The 13,525-nt window shown below is 34.1% G+C and overlaps 1 protein-coding gene across 1 annotated transcript in view; it reads right to left on the bottom strand.

The window, feature by feature from the left end:
• Positions 1-349: 349 nt before the first annotated feature.
• LOC104530370 (sodium channel protein type 5 subunit alpha) overlaps positions 350-13,525 on the bottom strand; it is a gene marked incomplete at its 5' end in the record, with an annotated part of 31,835 nt that continues 18,659 nt past the window's right edge. The window contains 8 exons of the mRNA XM_029086719.1: positions 350-1,500; positions 2,872-3,136; positions 3,936-4,036; positions 6,027-6,168; positions 7,121-7,174; positions 8,127-8,381; positions 11,450-11,587; positions 13,181-13,354. Coding sequence (XP_028942552.1) covers positions 350-1,500; positions 2,872-3,136; positions 3,936-4,036; positions 6,027-6,168; positions 7,121-7,174; positions 8,127-8,381; positions 11,450-11,587; positions 13,181-13,354 — 2,280 coding nt within the window. The remainder of the gene's footprint in view (positions 1,501-2,871; positions 3,137-3,935; positions 4,037-6,026; positions 6,169-7,120; positions 7,175-8,126; positions 8,382-11,449; positions 11,588-13,180; positions 13,355-13,525) is intronic.

Below are 13,525 nucleotides of genomic sequence, written 5' to 3' on the forward strand. Positions count from 1 at the left end.
GCTTGTGTGCTTATAAATCATATAACAGTTACAACTGCTGTTTTACAGATTTCTTCTGTAGACACAGAAATATGAAGTAATGCAAAAAATGACAGGTGTGAAAATTAAATCACCTACTGCAGTCACTGAGGAAAAAATTCCATGGTTTGATTTTCCTCTAATATTTATGACGGAGTTGCTCAAATCTTAATTGTTTTAAGGAGCATTTGCAAAACTGAACAATCACAGTACTTAAAGGCTGCCATTATTATTCTAAATATAGAGTATTATGCTCTGGGATCAAAATATTTTCTCCACCTGAAAATAACTGATATCAGTTTAATTAAAAATGCTGCAGTCTGAAGCAACCTTATGTGTCCACATTATCGCTAACTGTTTGTTCAGTACCATCATAAAACAAAGGGAGGGATATGGAAGATGTAGTCCATGATTTATCTAGCTTCCCACTATTATTTTCATTAAGCATTGATGCAATAAGACTTTCCTTCTCATGTGTGTCTTCCTCAAAGACAGCACTGTTGTAACGTTTATGATGGTATAAGAAAGATTTATTTTTAAAAGAACGCTGCACCAAATACCTCCTGAAGGCCCTTTGGATAATAAGAGCCGATACCTCCTCTTGTTTTCTTTTAAGGGTAGTAGTAATTGGTTTGTAAGAAACTTTAGATTGATTGGCAGCCATAAATTTTTCTTCCATGTGTAATTCAAGGTCATCCAAAGCCCCATATTCTCCCAAGACCCTTTTAGTGAAAGCAAGCAAGATATCCAAGCAGTGGATCTTATCTCCACTAACTATAGGGAGGTCCATGGATATGAGCTGAATTTTATTAGGCTTTGGAATACGTAAGGGTTCTGTCAGAGTATCTGCAAAGTCTGAAAGAGCAGAATATTCAATAAACTGTGTTGCCTGAGGATCAAATTTTCCCCAGGTTTCATAAAACATATCAAAGTCATCCTCACAAAGAGGATCTGTGCTTTCTTCAGTGGCAACATTGAAGTTCTCTAAAATGACAGCTATGTACATATTTACAACAATGAGAAATGAGATAATGACATAGCTTACAAAAAATAAAATACCAACCTTCTTATTTGTGCAATTTTTTTTCTGTTCATCTGTTAAATTTAAGTTGGGAGCACATGAATCAGATCCTTTTAACAGAGGGACCAAAAGACCATCCCAGCCAGCTGATGTTGTAATTTGAAAGAGACAGAGAATGCTACTATCAAAGGTTTGAAAGTTGAAAAGGTTATCAATCCCACCTTCCCAGCCAAGACAGGCAAAGTTTGTCATGCCCACAATGGCATAAATGAACATAACCAGAAAAAGCAAAAGGCCAATGTTGAACAGTGCAGGAAGAGACATCAGTAATGCAAAAAGAAGAGTTCGAATTCCTGTAGCTTTTCGAATTAATCTCAGGATTCGGCCAATTCGTGCCAAACGAAAAACTCTCAAAAGTGTAGGAGAGAACAAATTTTTAAAGCCTTCTGAAAGTCCAATACCTTTGAAATGAAAAATAAAAAAAGCTGTATCAGTGAAAATCCCTATGTCCATTTTGTTATATTCTATGTATCAGGTGTTAAAAGTAACATTGATTGCATTACATCACTTTCAACAAAAACATTATAATCAATACTGCAATTGCTTACAAAAGAGCTTAAGAAAGACAAATTGTAATACCTTTAAATATTAAAGAGGTATTAAGATTATTATGTATGGTTTGGAAACTGTATTCTCCCAGATTTCTCTAATTCAGGGGATGAAATTATGCACTGCTCAAGTACTTAAAAAATCCTTTTGAATCCATTCATCCCCTGTGCTGGAAGCTATGGGGCTTGCCTCCTAGCTGCTGTCTGATTGCTGCTTCTTCCACAGGCCTAAGCCACGTGCTAAATGTGAGACTTTCATTAATGGTTGGTACTCAAATGAGATCAGAGACGAAAATAAAGGAAAACTGTCTTTCAGTATTTGTCCTCCCTCACACCTCATTCTATGATCCTGATACCAAATTAATGAGTACTTTCAGCAATACAGTAGTAATATAAATTATCACAAACAGAAGACGTAAAAAGTTAGCATTTTTCTGGGTTGCATGGGATAGATAGATAGATAGATAGAGAGATAGAGAGATAGATAGATAGATAGCAAAAGGGTACTGTGTTTAGGGTTGAAGGAGAGAACTCCAATCAGCTTTTATTTCCCACCCTTTATTCTATGATATAATCTGAGCCTGAGTAGGAAGTACAGGTGAAATAAACTTTACAAGAAACTAAAGCTATATATGATCCTTTGTAGAGTAAATGATAAGTATCTAGTTTTATTTGAAAAGCAAAACAAAACCAAGCCAATTTTAATAAGACTTTTCACAGTCACAAATAGTTTCCCAGATTTAGAATGCTGCTGAGCTTTCTAAATCAGCTCTCAGGATCCACCTTCTTAAAAAAAAAGTCCTGGAAAATAAAATAAATCTTTCTAATTTTTCACACAAACGTATTTTTAACCTGAATTTACCTTTACTATGAAAACAAAAGTTAATGTGATTACATGTAAATCAAAAGCATAAAAACATTGAGAACAGTTTAAGTACAATTAGAAAAGCTGTTATTGTATTAAACTCCTATTCCGTTGATTACTCAATAAAACTCATACTTTAAAAAAATTGAAAAGTATCCATTTACCATTTAGTTCTCTGCAAAAATATAAGGGAAAACAAAAATATATCCTTTCTGAAGAAATCACTTAGCATATGTTTTGAAAAAGTACAATGGATCTGGAATTTGTTCATCAGATACATGTAAGTGGCAACTTCATACTGAAATTTGGTTCAGTATTGGTAAGACACATTACCTGATCTAATAACAATTGATACTTACTAACTAGTGAAAGGATCACAACAACTAAATCAAAAATGTTCCAGCCACTGATGAAGAAGTAATGTCTTAGGGCTAGTATTTTTATGACACATTCCCCAGTAAATACTGCCACAAAAAAAAAGTTGATTTTCTTAAGAACATCCTTGATGTCATTCTGGCTATTTTCTGCCATCATAACGACCATATTGAGACAGATGAAAGTCACAACGGTAATGTCAAATGCTTTGTGCGACACTAGATCGAATAGTAATTTTTGGATCACATTCTGTGGAGAGAACAAGAAGAACTGCTTAATGCTACTTCTGAGACCCAGGATACATTCAAACATTAATCAGTAATTCACACTCAGAAAGAGAATTTAAGAGAATATAAACTTAACAAAAAGCTACTTAGATGATTTCTTTAGACCTTCAAAAAAACCACTCAGCACTTGGCTAAGTATTTTCGGGTATCATGCAACCACATTTCCTTAGAAAAAGATGATGCAGCACAAAAACATTCAGAGTACATTGTGATTGCTCTTCTAATAGAAATAATTTTTAAAGCAGATATTTTTGGATAAGTAATTCTAATTAAAATGTCTGAAGCAAGAAAAACTCTGAACAGTTACTATGTGAAGCCAGGCCTGGAATGAAATTTAAGAAACTATAAGAAATAAAGCATGAGATTATTTAAAAGTAAGTAACAGCCATGGGGCATGTCCTGCTCACTATTCATTCTCATCTGCAATAATCCAATCTAGATCCAGAAGCAATATCATGCAACTTAAGTAATCAAGATCATGTTATGAATAGTAAATACTTAATATGAACCTTTATAAATAGATTGTACATTTGAACAGGTGATAAATAGGCTGTAAATTTCCTTAAATTAATAACCTCAAAGAAAGTCTGCATTAGATGGAATTAATAAGAAGAGAGGAAAATGCAAATACTACATTGAATGAGGAAGATGATGAGCTGTAATATGAAGTTTATTTCCAGATGCCTGGCTACCGAGTTTAAATATGGTCATCATCTTTATCTTTACCATCTTCTATAGTATTTTACTTAAGATGGTCTCACCGATGGTCTTGGGATGGGTTTTTGAGGTTTCTTGGATCCAAGTTTTTTTAGAGCATTATAGTACTTTTTCTGTTCCTCAGTCAAAAATAGATCTTTTCCACCTAAGTAAAAGGAAAGAATAGTGTTGTTCAGCTGAAGTTTAAGGAAACAACTAAATAAATACCAGAAAGTTTATTTTTAAAAAAATGTAATTTACAGCTGTCATGAGTGGGATCTAAGAGAGCACAGAGGCAAAATGTCTTCACTATTTCTCCTTTTCCCTTTTGTTCTTTGAAAAGTTGCACTGCAAAAAGCTGATCAGAGTTTGATCATGAAAGCCTAGTCTAGGCAATGTTCCCGAGTCAGTTTCCTCAACTGTGAGAGCCTTTCTGAAGTTTTGCAAATCTATTTCTTATTTTAAAGATGACATAAGACACATCAACAAGTAAACTTTCCGTTAATATTTTTGGGGAAGGTAGAAACAGTAGTATAATGTAGTATATTACTGGGCCAGCAAGAAGATGGAGGATTATGAATAAGCACTTTGGATCTATGGGGGGTTCCTGATAATGAATTTCTGGTATTCATCTTATTACCATCTAAGCCACCTGTTTTACTTTGCAATCACTTTGAGCTGAGTATTGAGGAGAAGCCATTCATCACAAAAGCATTGAATGATTAGCATTTTGTAAAACAAACGTAACAATGTTCAGTAGGGCATCTGCACTTTGAATCACTCTGGCAAGACCTCTGAAAATTCAACTGAACTTCACTATATAGAATCTCAATGAAAATCCTCAAGAGGCAGTAAAGAAACAGAAAGGGAAAAAACCCACACTCACACCATGTACCAACAAAAGAAAAAAAGTGTTATGTCCATATCAACTTCTAGTAGGTGTTCAGGCTCATAAACTACTTAACCAGTGCTGTTTCTGTCTTTTGGGATTATTGTAACTGGGACCTGTTATAAAAGAAAATTATTATAGTGAAGTTGGACTGTTGTACCTCAACCCCTACCTATCCTTTCTCTGTTCAGATGCAGAGAGCAGGAGAATTTCTTGTTGGCCTTGTTGCCATCTATCTCTACCAAGGGCAGTAATTCTTGGACAGTTATTGTATAAATCAGACTATGGAAATTATAAATGGCTCCTGAAAAGATTCTGTCTTCCAAATGCAAACCTTGAATTGCAAACCTCCTGTTGGGGTCTGCTTTTGGGGTGTTTTTTTTATTAAGCAAGGTGTTTATTTGTTTTAAGACTTCCAAGTGGATTAATTTGACTCAATTTCCCTTGATATTCTGGATCCTTTAAGCTCCTAAATGAATTAGGGAAATAACTCAGTTGACAAATACGTTTGGCACAAGGAAGCTGAAGTATACCAGGGAAGGCTGACTGTTGTTTTTCTATGGTTGTTGCATTTTCCATTCTAAGATTTTGCCTTCCATTTCTTAATGAATAAAAAAACCCCAGAGAATCGAACAACTATGAGGAGAAAAGTGGAAGCATTCATGGGCTTTAAGAAGTCTTTAAATTTCTAGATGGCTTCTTCTTGGGGCCATGGCTTGGATCTCAATGCCAAAATTTTTAAAAACTTAGTAAATTAATCTGTTGGGTTACTTTATTGACGACAGGATTTTTTAAATGCAGCTAGTTTTAGAAGAAGTTCTGATTAACAAGATCTTTTCAAGTTTCTTTAACAGAAAAGCAGTGGTTACTTCTCCCATGAGCATTAGTGTTTCTTGATTATACTTCTCATATTTGTTATGTGTTTGCTCTCAGCAAAAAGAGTTTTTCTGTTCTCCAAAGCAGAAGAATTCCACTCTCCTGTAGCAGTCTTTATAACTTCTTCTGGCTTCTGTTTTCTAAAACTACCCACTCCTGCCTCCTCGTTCTCCTACCTAGAACAAATTAAGGACTTGGCATGAAAATAGAATTTACAGGTAAATTATTAAAAGTTTTGAGGAAAAGCAGATTTCTATTTTTGAAATTTGGTATCTAAATATTATTTTTAATTTGTCCAGTTACCTGAAAATGATAGACATCTAGATGTCAAGCTAGCATTCACTTAATCAAATTTGAATTACAAGAGACCCTCAATTAGCTCATGTAGTACTTATCTTTTTCCTTTGTTGGTTAAAGTTGCTGATAACCACGCCAATGAAAAGGTTAAGCATGAAGAAAGATCCAAAAATAATGAAAATCACAAAATATGTATACATGGCTAAGAATGCTTCAAACTTTGGCTGTTCATCTATCTGTTAAAACAAAATCAAAACAGAAAAATTATATTAGTAAAAATCAGATAAACACCGCTTTATAATTTCCAATTTTTAACAACAAATATTTTTATTGTCAGGAGGAATAAATTATTTCTCCACATTTAAACCTTTATTTAGAGGTACAAGTAGAACAACTGTCTTGTTACTGTTTGTAAAGATAATTACAAAGACATATAGCCAAATTCAGCTCCAGCAAATTCTTAAGTAATAGATAAACAGTTCCAATCAGAAGTGATACTGTGAATGCCTAGATTAGTGAATCATCTCAGACTAAAGATAATAGTGAACTACTACCTCCTTGAATGCTACCCCAGACAAGAAGGGGTTTTAAAAATCCAGCTCACTATGATCAGCCCTACAGGGAATGATCTTTTTAATTAGCAGCTATTTCACTACATTCAAGAGTACAGTGCTTGAATGGATAAGGAAAATGCAAATTAAATTAGATATAGAACAGTTAAAATGCACTGTACTAGTGAGATAGTGAGAAACAACACATGGAAATGGGGAAGAAATAGTGAGTATGTCAAATATAGGGGAGAAAACCTCCAGAAATAACTTCTAAACATGCATGTCATTTTAATGCTACTGGACAAATTTAAAAAATAAGGAATTTTTTTTCTCTCCAAGGCCTTCTGAACTCTGTTTCCAAAACAGACTTGTCCAAAAGTTGCAACATCTTGCCCTCTGCTTTCTTGATATAGTAGCTTTTTGTGTGGTGTCACTCGATTTTGACCAGCTTTCTTTTGTCTAAATTCCAGACATTTGGTACTCCAAAGATTATTGTTTTACTGCGTAGTTTGAAGCTTTCATTCACTTGTATTTTTGACAATATTGCAAAAAAAAAAAAAAAAAAAAAGAAAAATGAATTGTATGGATAGAAAAGGAAAGAAGGGAAAAGAACTAAAATTTAATTTTCGTAACATACCTCACGTGAATCCACTGCTGCATACATAATATCCATCCAACCTTTAAACGTTGCCTGAAAAAAATGCATTATGAAGGTTGTTATCACTAAAATAAAAATAAATAAAAAATTAGGCAGAGCTAATATAAATATGTTAAGATTTGTGGAAAAGTAAGCAGTGTGCTATTTAAAATGTGCATCACTTCCAAAGACCTGCTTGGAAGTATGATTCACTGGAGACTGGTTAAGAGAAAAAAAAATAAATTATTTCCTGAAAATTAAAAAAAAAATGGCCATGAATCCTGTGAAATGTGTTTTAATATTAACTCTTGTTAACTTGAAATTTTTGTAAATTCTCTGCTTTTTGAAAAAGCTGTAAAATTTTCAGCCTAACTAGCAAATATATCCTAAAAGGATAAAAACAATTTCTAAGAAAACAGCAGAGGATTTCTTCCTGCAATTTTTAGTAACTCTGCAGAATTATAGAACACTTTGGAGTAGATACAGGGCAAAGAACTTCGTCTATAATAGATACAGGTGTAACAGTCACCTTTAAAAATGCTTTTCTCTCCTTTGTTGTGGTATTAGCAAGATCAATAAATTAGCATCTCAATACTGCATGACTTATATAATAAAAGAGAACTCTCTATTTTATATTTTCATATAAATAAACTGCATCATACTCTTTCTTTTTCATCCATTCTGAACTAACTTTTACTAAAGAAAATGAGAATAACTAAATCTGGTTACATGCAGAGTATTTCAAGCTTAGTATGTTAATGAAAATTAAAACAAAATTGAAAAGTCATGAAACACATGCTTAATTTTAACAGAAGTTTGCATATGCTGAAGTGTTCTTTAGGAGGAGCTGAGCAGCTTATAGATAAGAAAAACATTTATGGAAGCTTTAAAAAAATCCCCAGTTTCAGTGAGATAAATAGAAGCGTAGTGGTATTCCATGGTTGGGCTGCTCAACACAGTTTCAACACATTTCCTTGAAGAAAACAAATGTTTTTATTGAACTTACCACTTGGAGAAGAGCCAAATATCCCATCCCAACATTATCAAAGTTTACATCATTATTTGTCCATGTTCCATTATAGACAGTACAATCATCTTTTTTATCAATTAGACTGATATTTCCTTTCTTGAGTATACATTTTGAAAATTTTTTTCCAAGTAATTTTACTCCTACTATGTTAAATAGGAGCCAGAACACAATACAGACGAGCAAAACGTTCAAGATTGAGGGGATAGCTCCCACGAGTGCATTCACAACAACCTTAAATAAATAAAAGGAATTAAAAGAATGAATGAGTCACATTCAACAGAACACCTTCCTACAAAACAACTTATTTTTTCTTCTTCTGTATCTATTGCAGATTCGCACTTATATAAAAACTAGTATATGACAAATTTAAAGCCATCCTTCAGCCCATCATCAAGTTTGTCTTAACACATAATTCTGTCATATCTATCTTGTCTTTTTGAGGAAGGAATTAAAAGAGACAGCAACCATAATTATCCTTGGGTAAAACGATTACATAAAATAAGATTATGAGTCTGCAGTAGCTATGGGATTTAAAAATCAGGTATGGGTTGTATGATCTGTATTTACTGCAATATCAAAAATAACCTTCTCTTTTATCTTAGAGGAGTTTTGTGACAGAAGAACAGCGTGCTCTCCATAACAAAATGAACCTCACCTAGTAACCACAGTCAACTGACTGCACTTATACACAAAGGAGGGAATTTTGGCTTCCAGAAGACTGAGTTGTTTTGGTCAGCATTCTTCCTTCATTTAGACTTGCTAGAGGACAAGATGAATGCAAACCAATGATAAGCAGTAAGCCTCTTCCAGATATGGTACTAGTGAAAATGGGATTCCAGCTTTTGGTGTCTGTGCTGGTGACAAGCAGTGATAAGAACTCATATTCACAAACCCAACACATTGATGCCAACAGGCAGAACCATACTTGTTGAGAACTTGTGAACCATATTTGTGAATTTGAGAACTATTATCTATTTCCTTTCACCATTTTTCGCCACTCTGTTGTGGGGCATAGTGAAAATATCTCAAAAAATGTTTCATTGTTATCATTGTGAGAAAATTCTGAGCCTTTTATCCTGGCCTTGGGTCATATCCACATACTAGAAACTCACAGAATGAAGCACATTGGAAGGGACCTCTGAAGATCAGCTGTTCCAACATAGATCAAGTTGCTTGGCATTTTGACGAGTCAAGTTCAGAATTTGTCCAAGGGTGGAGATTCAACAACCTCTCTGGACAATCTATTGCAATGCTATACACCAACACTCTCATCTTTTTTCCAAGGTAGCTAATTGGAATCTCCCTCACAGCCAACTAGTTCTCTCTCATTTTCTCACTGTGAGCCCACCGGAAAACATTAGTTCCATTTCTTGCATAAGCACCCATTAAGTAGCTAAAGGCAACAATTAGACCTATCTAATTAGAATCGAATCAGATCTTTCCTTTAACCTTCTCTTCTCCAGACAGAACAAGCTCCATTCTCTCAGCCTCTCCTCTCCAGTCCCCTGACCATCTTGGTGGCACTTTACTGGACATTCCAGTACATCAATATCTTTCTTACACTGGAGAGCCTCAAACTAGACACAATACTCCAGATTCAGTCTCACAGGTGCCAAAAACAGAAGAGTGAACTACATCGGTGTTCTGGCCAAAGTTGTACTAAAACAGCCCGATATGTGGTAGATCCTTTTTGTTCTGATGACTCATGTTTAACATGCTGTCCACCCCAGGTCCTTTTCTGCAAAGCTGCTCATATCTCAGTGTGCCACCATCACGTGTGGTTATTCTGGCTCAGGTGCAAGCTGTTGCATTTGCTTTTGCTGAGCTTCCTGAGGTTTCTGCAGCCCATATCTCCAGTCTGTCAAGATTTCATTGCAGAGCAGCCTTGCCCCAGTGTATTAACTGCTCACCCTCAATTTTGTATCATCTGTGAATTTGCTGCATACAATTTCTACCACATTTTTCAGGTTGTTAATTAAGCTATTAAGCAGTATTTGTCCTAGGATTGATCTCTGACTCACTGGTAACCAGCTGCCAGTTGAACTTCATCCTGATGATCTCTACACATTGAACCTTGCAGTTCAGCAAATTTTCTGCCTAGCTTATAGTTCACCTATCCAAACCAGATGTAACCAATATCTGAGAACAGGGATAGCTCATCCCTCCCTCAGCCATCTCATCATAGAAGGCTTGATGTTTGAGGTTTAAGAGGCAAAAATTGCCCTTCCTGAACTCATGCTGGCTGTTTCTAATTGATTCCTTCTTGTGCTTCATGACTTCCAGGAGGATTTGCTCCATATCCAACCTGGGGCCTTAAGTTAGTGTCTCACCACATTCTGTGATCTAATACAGGTCAGATGATTTGCATTATATGATTTTTTACTTCTCCCCGTTGACTTTAGAGATTCACTCAGCACAGCTTTTAAAATTGAGTTAGAAGAACCACTTTCCTATTAAGACAATCCCGCCCTATTTAAATTTGAAAGGATTGTAATCTTTCAGATCCACCCTGGAGAATCTGAAATATGGCATGTGAGCCAGTCTAGATAACTGTCAAGATAACTGTCAAGATGACTTGATATAAACACAACAGTCTAAACAAGGGGAATTACGAAAAGGAATTATAAAAAAATTAAGAGTTTCCACTGAAGCAATCATTAATTAATCCACTTTTCCACATATCAATTTCTTGCCTCAAGCAATAAGAAAAAATTAAGAAACAACTGAGGTAACTACAGTTCTTATGCCATGGAGGCTGAAAAACTACAACTTTAACAGTACAGATTTCTTCCTTACATTAAAGTTTGTTTTCTGTAATAACCACGTATATAGCTTCTTTTCTATTGACAAATAAGTAAAAATAGTTCCTATTTTTTTTTCAAGCGTATTCATTTTTTTTCAGAAGAATTTGCCGAATACACTGGATGAAATTTTTCCATGTCTGGAAAACCAAATAATAGGTTTCAGAAAAGTATGTCAAAAAAGAATTCTTGTTCAATTTGTTCTGCGAATTGCACTGAAACTGGAAACATGGAAAAATGTTCCAGTGCTCACATTACTATATGTAATAATTCCTTGTGGTAGCATATTATAATTCAATTTCCTTACCTCATTTATATTAATAAATTTCTGTGAAAGTGTTAGGTATTATTTCAAAATAACAACCATAAGATATAAGTAGGCGATCTGAACCATCTTAATGCCATCACGTCCCAAAACAGAGATTCAAGTTGTAATTTTCACAAAAACTTCAAATGTAGCTATTACAAACTAAGCACAAGCATCCTCGGTATCCTTACCTTTATCCCTTCAAATCTTGACAAAGCTCGTAGAGGCCTCAATGCTCTGAGAGTCCTGAGAGATTTCAGGGCACTCCCAGAGGAACAAAGTGATGTGGCTTCCGAAACAGTGTTTAGTCCCCAGGAAACAAATGACAGCTGTGTTCATTGAATTGAAACTGAGATTATTAAATGGTATACAAAAATGTATTTTATTTGTGTCAGTAGACGATCATAGGCTGAATGTTATGGTGTCTTTGACTAGAAGGTCAAATGCAGAAAATACACATTCAAAGTTATCATAGTTTTACTTCACTGTTTCCTAACATTTTTCAAATAAAAATATTTAATTCTAATTCGAAACACTTTTTTTTTTTCTTCCTTTCTTTAGAAAAAAAAAAAAAATAGAATGCGAGTATAACAATCAAATTGGTAACTATGGTAATTTCATACACTACAAGGCCAGAAAAAAATTATTCAAATAAATTATCCCCATTTTCTGCATAGTTATTCTCAGAAGCGTACACAGTAATTCCTTATCATAACTTAGGATGGTGATGTGGAAACAAAAATTATTTTTAAAAATATACCCAGTCTTCATTTCAAATTTTCAGAAGAGGAAATGAACTGAAAATATTAGAAAACTGTTCCAATAATTAGGAGGTTTTTTCACTGTTCATTATTTGTCTCTTCCTTCCTATTTGAATTTGTCATCTTATTGTCCAGCCATTGCATATTTTCATGTTTTTCCTCTGTTTTGGACAGCACTGCTATTAATATTACAGAACTGTAATTGTTAAATTAATGCTATATATTCTTTGTAAATAGTCATAATATTAGAGTTTTCTGTTGAAATTTCCTAGTACTTCACAACCTTCAATGCTAACTATTCAGAGGCTATCAAACAGCTACCTTGACAGTACCAGAAGTCAGCTGTTTAGATGTGCTTATTTTGAAATACTTAACTTCAGTATCTTGCCAGTCTATTGTTGACAAGCAAAAACATTTCATTTTTATATGGCAAGATTATATAATTTAAATTTGTCTGAATTCAGAATAAATACGTATATGTTGAACACTGCACCTCTTACATCTCACTATTGATGATTTAGATGGGGCTCTGAGCAATCTGATCTAGTTGAAGATGTCCCTGCTCATTGCAGGGAGGTTGGAACTAGATGGTCTTTAAAGGTCCCTTTCAACCCAAATCATTCTATGATTCATCATTTCTCTTTATACCTATATAAATGATTGCTTGGAGTTATTTGGCTGCAAAACAAAACATATTTTCCCATGTCTTTAACACTCTGGTAAATCATGTTTCCACATTACTTTTCAACTCCCTTTGCCATCTAAATTTCTTCTCCTTTAAGGAAGCAACTCTTCTTTTTTTTTTTTTTTTTTTTCCTAAGTGCTGGATCTGCCAGCAGCTTCACATTTTTCTATGGTCTTAATTATTTTAGTTTTATTTCTGCTCATTAATTGCACTCTCCCTACACTCAGAAAGGTTTATATAACCAACATGGTCCTCAATGACAGTGATACCTAATAAAATTTTCTTAAGCAACTTCTGATTATTATCTACAATTTCAAATTAAATTTGTCCTGAAGTCTCTTTTGACTGAAATTTTTTTCAGCTTCTGGAAACTTTTACATTTGTAAATGTTTATTCATAATCAGATTTTACACGTAGTTCTCTATATAGAAAATATCTAAATTAAAAATGTAAGACAAGCTGAATATAATACTTACACATACAATGATGAAGTCAAGCCAACACCAGGCATTTGTGAAATAACTGTGCAAACCATAAGCTACCCATTTCAGAAGCATCTCCATAAAAAAGATGTAGGTAAATATTTTATCAGCATACTCGAGGAGCATCTTCACATTTTTTCTTTCCTTCAGGTGAATATCTTCAAATGCCTGGAATTTCAGAACTCAGCTTTAAAAGAGTTCATTAGTTTTATGGAAAATTATTTTAAAATTGAACAAGAATACACACTTGGGCTTATTATGACTATTCCATATTACATTTTGGGCAGCCACCACTTAGTTTTATACTTAGAAGTAAAAGCCTAAATTGTAAAATAAGTA

This window comes from Antrostomus carolinensis, unplaced genomic scaffold (genome assembly GCF_000700745.2).
Source record: "Antrostomus carolinensis isolate BGI_N321 unplaced genomic scaffold, ASM70074v2 scaffold18729, whole genome shotgun sequence".
Taxonomy (NCBI): domain Eukaryota; kingdom Metazoa; phylum Chordata; class Aves; order Caprimulgiformes; family Caprimulgidae; genus Antrostomus; species Antrostomus carolinensis.